General features: G+C 47.8%; 1 protein-coding gene across 6 annotated transcripts in view; it reads right to left on the minus strand.

Moving 5' to 3' along the window:
- Nucleotides 1–9,568, minus strand: part of ptprr (protein tyrosine phosphatase receptor type R) — a 102,370-nt gene that overhangs the window by 27,826 nt on the left and 64,976 nt on the right. For 5 of the 6 annotated variants that reach the window (XM_090201282.1, XM_090201281.1, XM_090201284.1 and 2 more), the window contains one exon: nt 7,347–7,457. In XM_090201282.1, coding sequence (XP_090057408.1) covers nt 7,347–7,457 — 111 coding nt within the window. Of the gene's footprint in view, nt 1–7,346; nt 7,458–7,906; nt 8,171–9,568 lie in introns of those variants that run through there. The other variant, XM_036945009.2, reaches the window with a different exon arrangement.

Here is a 9,568-nt window from a genome sequence, read left to right on the forward strand (position 1 = left end):
GCTGAGTGATATAGTCTACAACATGTACAATAACATGGGAGATGGCTGAGTTATATAGTCTACAACATGTACAATAACATGGGAGATGGCTGAGTGATATAGTCTACAACATGTACAACAACATGGGAGATGGCTGAGTGATATAGTCTACAACATGGGAGATGGCTGAGTGATATAGTCTACAACATGTACAATAACATGGGAGATGGCTGAGTGATATAGTCTACAACATGTACATTAACATGGGAGATGGCTGAGTGATATAGTCTACAACATGGGAGATGGCTGAGTGATATAGTCTACAACATGTACAATAACATGGGAGATGGCTGAGTGATATAGTCTACAACATGTACATTAACATGGGAGATGGCTGAGTGATATAGTCTACAACATGGGAGATGGCTGAGTGATATAGTCTACAACATGTACAATAACATGGGTGATGGCTGAGTGATATAGTCTACAACATGTACAACAACATGGGAGAGGGCTGAGTGATATAGTCTACAACATGTACAATAACATGGGAGATGGCTGAGTGATATAGTCTACAACATGTACAATAACATGGGAGATGGCTGAGTGATATAGTCTACAACATGTACAATAACATGGGAGATGGCTGAGTGATATAGTCTACAACATGTACAATAACATGGGAGATGGCTGAGTGATATAGTCTACAACATGGGAGATGGCTGAGTGATATAGTCTACAACATGGGAGATGGCTGAGTGATATAGTCTACAACATGTACAATAACATGGGAGATGGCTGAGTGATATAGTCTACAACATGGGAGATGGCTGAGTGATATAGTCTACAACATGTACAATAACATGGGAGATGGCTGAGTGATATAGTCTACAACATGTACAACAACATGGGAGATGGCTGAGTGATATAGTCTACAAAATGTACAACAATATGGGAGATGGCTGAGTGATATAGTCTACAACATGGGAGATGGCTGAGTGATATAGTCTACAACATGGGAGATGGCTGAGTGATATAGTCTACAACATGGGAGATGGCTGAGTGATATAGTCTACAACATGTACAACAACATGGGAGATGGCTGAGTGATATAGTCTACAACATGTACATTAACATGAGATGGCTGAGTGATATAGTCTACAACATGTACATTAACATGGGAGATGGCTGAGTGATATAGTCTACAACATGTACAACAACATGGGAGATGGCTGAGTGATATAGTCTACAACATGTACAACAACATGGGAGATGGCTGAGTGATATAGTCTACAACATGTACAACAACATGGGAGATGGCTGAGTGATATAGTCTACAACATGGGAGATGGCTGAGTGATATAGTCTACAACATGGGAGATGGCTGAGTGATATAGTCTACAACATGGGAGATGGCTGAGTGATATAGTCTGCAACATGGGAGATGGCTGAGTGATATAGTCTACAACAACATGGGAGATGGCTGAGTGATATAGTCTACAACATGTACAACAACATGGGAGATGGCTGAGTGATATAGTCTACAACATGTACATTAACATGGGAGATGGCTGAGTGATATAGTCTACAACATGGGAGAGGGCTGAGTGATATAGTCTACAACATGTACAACAACATGGGAGATGGCGCCCTCCTGTGGAATCCAGTCATGTTGCACGTCCTCTTTGAGCTCATAACAGTTTAGTAACAATAGCTAATGCATGGATTGGATTGTAGGTACACCAAACAGAATGTAAACACAGCACAGCATAACTTCCTGCTAATTAAAGGTTACAGAAATACCCAGAAATACCCCTGTAAAACATTCAAAGCCCACTTCCTGCTAAATAAAGGTTACAGTAATACCCTTGTAAGACATTCAAAGCCCACTTCCTGCTAAATAAAGGTTACAGTAATACCCTTGTAAGACATTCAAAAGCCCACTTCCTGTGCATTAGCATGTTGTTCCTGTTAGGAAGAAGAGTTAACAACCTAAACTAGGAACTAGGGGGTCATATCTTGTCTGTGTCCTAAGGGCCCTGGTCTAAAGTAGTGCACTATATAAGGAATAGGGCTCTGGTCTAAAGTAGTGCACTATATAGGGAATAGGGCTCTGGTCTAAAGTAGTGCACTATATAGGGAACAGGGCTCTGGTCTAAAGTAGTGCACTATATAGGGAATAGGGCTCTGGTCTAAAGTAGTGCACTATATAGGGAATAGGGTTCTGGTCTAAAGTAGTGCACTATATAGGGAATAATGTGCTATTTGGGATTCACTCAGGATGTGACCACTGGCTGATTTCAAGGTTTTACTGCTAACCTACAAAGCATTACATGGGCTTGCTCCTACCTATCTCTCTGATTTGGTCCTGCCGTACATACCTACACGTACGCTACGGTCACAAGACGCAGGCCTCCTAATTGTCCCTAGAATTTCTAAGCAAACAGCTGGAGGCAGGGCTTTCTCCTATAGAGCTCCATTTTTATGGAACGGTCTGCCTACCCATGTCAGAGACGTAAACTCGGTCTCAACCTTTAAGTCTTTACTGAAGACTCATCTCTTCAGTGGGTCATATGATTGAGTGTAGTCTGACCCAGGAGTGGGAAGGTGAACGGAAAGGCTCTGGAGCAACAAACCGCCATTGCAGTCTCTGCCTTGCCGGTTCCCCTCTTTCCACTGGGATTCTCTGCCTCTAACCCTATTACAGGGGCTGAGTCACTGGCTTACTGGGGCTCTCTCATGCCGTCCCTGGAGGGGGTGCGTCACCTGAGTGGGTTGATTCACTGATGTGGTCATCCTGTCTGGGTTGGCGCCCCCCCCCCCCCCCCCCCTTGGGTTGTGCCGTGGCGGAGGTCTTTGTGGGCTATACTCAGCCTTGTCTCAGGATGGTAAGTTGGTGGTTGAAGATATCCCTCTAGTGGTGTGGGGGCTGTGCTTTGGCAAAGTGGGTGGGGTTATATCCTTCCTGTTTGGCCCTGTCCGGGGGTGTCCACGGATGGGGCCACAGTGTCTCCTGACCCCTCCTGTCTCAGCCTCCAGTATTTATGCTGCAGTAGTTTATGTTTCGGGGGGCTAGGGTCAGTTTGTTATATCTGGAGTACTTCTCCTGTCCTATTCGGTGTCCTGTGTGAATCTAAGTGTGCGTTCTCTAATTCTCTCCTTCTCTCTTTCTTTCTCTCTCTCGGAGGACCTGAGCCCTAGGACCATGCCCCAGGACTACCTGACATGATGACTCCTTGCTGTCCCCAGTCCACCTGGCCGTGCTGCTGCTCCAGTTTCAACTGACCTGAGCCCTAGGACCATGCCCCAGGACTACCTGACATGATGACTCCTTGCTGTCCCCAGTCCACCTGACCGTGCTGCTGCTCCAGTTTCAACTGTTCTGCCTTATTATTATTCGACCATGCTGGTCATTTATGAACATTTGCACACCTTGGCCATGTTCTGTTATAATCTCCACCCGGCACAGCCAGAAGAGGACTGGCCACCCCACATAGCCTGGTTCCTCTCTAGGTTTCTTCCTAGATTTTGGCCTTTCTAGGGAGTTTTTCCTAGCCACCGTGCTTCTACACCTGCATTGCTTGCTGTTTGGGATTTTAGGCTGGGTTTCTGTACAGCACTTTGAGATATCAGCTGATGTACGAAGGGCTATATAAATACATTTGATTTGATTTGATTTGTTTACTGGATGTGACCCTGGTTACTGGATGTGACCCCTGGTAACAGGATGTGACCCCTGGTTACAGGATGTGACCCCTGGTTACTGGATGTGACCCCTGGTTACTGGATGTGACTATTGGTTACAGGATGTGACCCCTGGTAACAGGATGTGACCACTGGTTACTAGATGTGACCACTGGATACTGGATGTGACCCCTGGTTACAGGATGTGACCCCTGGTTACTGGATGTGACCCCTGGTTACTGGATGTGACATCTGGTTACTGGATGTGACATCTGGTTACAGAATGTGACCCCTGATTACTGGATGTGGCCACTGGTTACTGGATGTGACATCTGGTTACAGAATGTGACCCCTGGTTACTGGATGTGACATCTGGTTACAGAATGTGTCCCATGGTTACTGGATGTGACCCCTGGTTACAGGATGTGACCCCTGGTTACTGGATGTGACCCCTGGTTACAGGATGTGACCCCTGGTTACTGGATGTGACCCCTGGTTACTGGATGTGACCCCTGGTTACGGGATGTGACCCCTGGTTACTGGATGTGACCCCTGGTTACAGGATGTGACCCCTGATTACTGGATGTGACACCTGGTTACAGGATGTGACCCCTGGTTACTGGATGTGACCCCTGATTACTGGATGTGACCCCTGGTTACAGAATGTGACCCCTGGTTACAGGATGTGACCCCTGGTTACTGGATGTGACCCCTGGTTACAGAATGTGACCCCTGGTTACTGGTTCAGGTTTTTTTGACACGATGGACCCACTAACTGACCACATTGCTATTTGGGACACAGCCCTTGTGACCTCTGACCTCTATTAAATGACACAGCTTTAGGGTTTTAACTGGCTAATCATCCACGGGCTGTCGACCAACCACAGCATCTATCCCAGGGGCTATCAGAGGTCTGATGATGTCATGAGCTTACGAACTGATGACCTCATGTCCCGCCCACTTCGCCCTTCAGCCAATCGGAGTGCTCGGGGATCATGTGTGAGCCAATTAGAGCGCTCTGGGATCATGTGTCAGAGTGGGAGAAAGCCTTCACATCCTTGACCACAGGCGGTCATAGCTGATCTCTTCAAATCTTCGACAGATCCTCTCTGAGACACACACACACACACACACACACACACACACACACAGACAGACACGCAGCCACACACACACATACACACACACACACACACACACACACACAGACACACACACACACGCAGCCACACACAGATCCCATTCACAAAGACACCACCTTTCACAAACAACCTACTGTATCTTCACAGAGGATGTTGTCTGACTGTTGCTATGTGTTGACAGGAGAGGATGTTGACTGACTGTTGCTATGTGTTGATATGAGAGGATGTTGACTGACTGTTGCTATGTGTTGACAGGGGAGGATGCTGACTGACTGTTGCTATGTGTTGATATGAGAGGATGTTGACTGACTGTTGCTATGTGTTGATATGAGAGGATGTTGACTGACTGTTGCTATGTGTTGACAGGAGAGGATGTTGACTGACTGTTGCTATGTGTTGATATGAGAGGATGTTGACTGACTGTTGATATGTGTTGATAGGAGAGGATGTTGACTGACTGTTGCTATGTGTTGACAGTGGAGGATGTTGACTGACTGTTGCTATGTGTTGACAGGAGAGGATGTTGACTGACTGTTGCTATGTGTTGATAGGAGAGGATGTTGACTGACTGTTGCTATGTGTTGATAGGAGAGGATGTTGACTGACTGTTGCTATGTGTTGATAGGAGAGGATGTTGACTGACTGTTGCTATGGGGCGGCAGGGTAGCCTAGTGGTTAGAGCGTTGGACTAGTAACCGGAAGGCTGCGAGTTCAAACCCCCGAGCTGACAAGGTACAAATCTGTCGTTCTGCCCCTGAACAGGCAGTTAACCCACTGTTCCCAGGCCGTCATTGAAAATAAGAATTTGTTCTTAACTGACTTGCCTGGTTAAATAAAGGTAAAAAAAAAAAAAAAAAAAAAAATGTGTTGACAGGGGAGGATGTTGACTGACTGTTGGTATGTGTTGACAGGAGAGGATGTTGACTGACTGTTGCTATGTGTTGACAAGAGAGGATGCTGACTGACTGTTGCTATGTGTTGACAGGAGAGGATGTTGGCTGACTGTTGCTATGTGTTGACGTCAGAGGATGTTGACTGACTGTTGCTATGTGTTGACAGGAGAGGATGTTATCTTTAGTTCTGTGCTAGCGATAGAGGTTTTTGACACAGAGTCACGTGGAGTCAGTCACCCTATAATAAAGTACCTCAGATATCCTGGGATCTCCGCCTCTTTGGCTGAGTGGAACTAATTCATCAATCATGTCAAACAGCGTGAGAAGCAGTGTGTGTGTGGGTGTGTGTGTGGGTGTGTGTGTGTGTGTGTGTGTGGGTGGGTGTGCGGGTGGGTATGTGTGTGTGTGTGTGTGTGTGTGTGTGTGTGTGTGTGTGTGTGTGTGTGTGTGTGTGTGTGGGTGGGTGGGTGTGCGGGTGGGTATGTGTGTGTGTGTGTGTGTGTGTGTGGGTGGGTGTGCGGGTGGGTATGTGTGTGTGTGTGTGTGTGTGTGTGTGTGTGTGTGTGTGTGTGTGCAACAAGATCTCACGGTTTGACCCACATTTCTCGTCAGATCTGGAGGTGTTGTGGACACCCTGGGTTACTCTGCTGCTGTGGCTGACGTCTCGCAGCTGCTAAAGTTTAGACAATAAGTCTGAATGGTTTAGTTAAGAGTCTGAATGGTTTAGTTAAGAGTCTGAATGGTTTAGTTAAGAGTGAATGGTTTAGTTAAGAGTCTGAATGGTTTAGTTAAGAGTCTGAATGGTTTAGTTAAGAGTTAAGAGTTTGGGGTCAAAACTACCAAATAAAAAATGAACACCTACCGCTGGGATTGATCTACCCTCGGAGGCGGAGCTCGCGGATTACGCCCCGCCCACAACGCCGTAACAAACCCCAACCCTACTGGATGGTGATAGGTCTAACAGATTCCCCTAGTGGCATCTCACAACGTTCCTGGCCGGACGTCGGACGTCGAAGTGGATCTTGAGCAACCTGGCTGCCGTGTGCATCATGTGTGTGTGTGTGTGTGTGTGTGTGTGTGTGTGTGTGTGTGTGTGTGTGTGTGTGTGTGTGTGTGTGTGTGTGTGAGTGAGAGAAAGAGGCACTAACAGCAGGGTGCTAATGAGTGGGAAGGTATTCAGGGGGAGAATCTCAGTTGCATACTCCTCGTGTCCTCTCTCCTCTCTCCTCGCCTCCTTCTCAAAACCCAATTGGAGGAAAAGGTCAGAGGGGAGGGACCTCTGGCTTTCTCTTCAAATGGATTTTGAGAAGGAGGCGAGAAGAGGGGAGAGAGGACACGAGGAGTATGCAACTGAGATTCTCCCCCTGCCACAGTCCAGCGCATCACTTCCTGTGTGAAGTGTTCTAGAAGCCAAGCAGTCAGCCCTTCTAGTGAAATCACCACTACTGAGCATGGTTCACCTGCTTAAATAGCTATGTGACTCAGTGGTGTGTGTGTGTGTGTGTGTGTGTGTGTGTGTGTGTGTTTTCACATATGTGTTCATATATTTACATGTGTGTGTGTGTGTTTACGTGTGTGTGGGTTTACGTGTGTGTATGTGTATGTGTGTGTGTAACAGACGTGAAAGGCCTGAATATAGGCTACTTACCATCAAACAGGTGATGATGATGATGAAGATGGTGAGGAAGATGACCGCAGCAAAGAATCCCTCTTTAGTCCAAATATTGTCCCTCTCATGTTGATCCTGTAGCACATTCTTCTGTAGAGGAGAGGAGAGGAGAGGAGAGGAGAGGTGAGGAGAGGAGAGGAGAGGAGAGAGGGGAGGAGAGGAGGAAGGAGAGGAGGAGAAGAGAGGAGGAAGGAGAGGAGGAAAAGAGAGGGGAGGAGAGGAGAGGAGAGGAGAGGAGAGGAGAGAGGGGAGGAGAGGAGGAAGGAGAGGAGGAGAAGAGAGGAGGAAGGAGAGGAGGAAAAGAGAGGGGAGGAGAGGCATAAGTTGAATGTTAGGACCTAAGTTCCATGACCAACACAAAAATAAAAAAACATCACACACACACACACACACACACACACACACACACACACACACACACACACACACACACACACACACACACACACACACACACACACACACACACACACACACACACACACACACACACACACACACACACACACACACACACACACACACACCACAAAGCCCACCTGCAGAACAACCGTCCAGTCAGCCTGTAAAAGTTAACCAATCCAGCCACACCACCTTTAAAATCCACGTCTCGTATTCAGCCCCAAGCCCACGGTGATACACACTGATACACCCTGATCAGCTCTCTGTCTCTCTCTCTCTCTCTCTGTCTGTCTCTCTGTCTCTCTCTCTCTCTCTCTCTGACAGGTGGTAAGAGCTGAGAGCTGCCGCTGCTCCTCTCTCTGAAGGTAAATCCAGTCTGACACACACCCTCTGTTCTCAATGCTCAGCTCCTCCCCTTTCCCCACCCACACAAACTCCCAACCATCCACCGAGGAGGAGAGGGCGAGGGATGGGAGAGAGGGGGAGGAATGAGAGGGAGGAGAGGAGAGAAGGGGAGGGATAGGAGGGAGGAGAGGAGAGAGTGGGAAGGATGAGAGGTAGGAGAGGTGAGGAGAGGAGAGAGGGGAGGGATGGGCGAGAGGGGGAGGAATGAGAGGGTGGAGAGGTGAGGAGAGGAGAGAAGGGGAGGGATAGGAGGGAGGAGAGGTGAGCTGAGGTGAGGAGAGAGTGGGAAGGATGAGAGGTAGGAGAGGTGAGGAGAGGAGAGAGGGGGAGGGATAGGAAGGAGGGGAGAAAGGGGGAGGGAAGCGGTAGAGAGAGGCTGGGGGAGAGTTGATGGTTTATGATAGTGAACTGGGATGGAAGGAAAGGGGGATTCCCTACTTTATTTGCTCTCTCTCTCTCCTCTCTCTCTCTCTCTCCTCTCTCCTCTCTCCCCCCCTCCTCTCCTCTCCCTCTTCCTCTCTCTCTCTCTCTCTCTCTCTCTCTCTCTCTCTCTCTCTCTCTCTCTCTCTCTCTCTCTCTCTCTCTCTCTCTCTCTCTCTCTCTCTCTCTCTCTCTCTCTCTCTCTCTCTCTCTCTCTCTCTCTCTCCTCTCTCTCTCTCTCTCTCTCTCTCTCTCTCTCTCTCTCTCTCTCTCTCTCTCTCTCTCTCTCCTCTCTCTCTCTCTCTCTCTCTCTCTCTCTCTCTCTCTCTCTCTCTCTCTCTCTCTCTCTCTAATCAGGTCACGTTAACTGAATGATCTGTTGATGGTTACAGAATGGTTGTTACCCCGGGCGGCCCTGGTCCTGCTCCACACCTGAACACTAGTGGTGATGCCTGATTTACAAGGGGCTTCCCAACAGCCAATCAACCCCAATTAAAGGCTAGCGATCTATATCTGTGGACTGTGGTGACCTCATATGACCTAGGGCTGTTTGTCTGATTCTCTTTCTGTGTGTGTGTGTGTGTGTGTGTGTGTGTGTGTATATATATATAAATATATTATATGTGATCTCAGACAAGCCAGACCAGACACAGAGATAAAACCATCAAATACAATCCAACATCTCTCAATACCATATAAGACCGGCCCGATTCCAGCCCTGGTCTCCACCACCAAGGAGATTCTCTTAACCACTTCTATCACTGTGATTTAGTGAACCGGCTAATTGGAACATTTCTATTCTAGAAGCTTCCACTTTAGCAGTAACTCTGCATGTGCACAGTGACAGAGTGTTTCACCCTCTGGCCGGGAGCTGGCGCTTAAATACACACGTCGTCCTGGGTGAGTGACAAGAGGCTAACGAGACATGGCCTTCCTGCCAAATAGCACCCTATTCCCTATTTAGTGCACTGCTT

The sequence above is a fragment of the Oncorhynchus mykiss genome, chromosome 15 (genome assembly GCF_057628025.1).
Source record: "Oncorhynchus mykiss isolate SJ-2025 chromosome 15, ASM5762802v1, whole genome shotgun sequence".
Classification (NCBI taxonomy): Eukaryota; Metazoa; Chordata; class Actinopteri; order Salmoniformes; family Salmonidae; genus Oncorhynchus; species Oncorhynchus mykiss.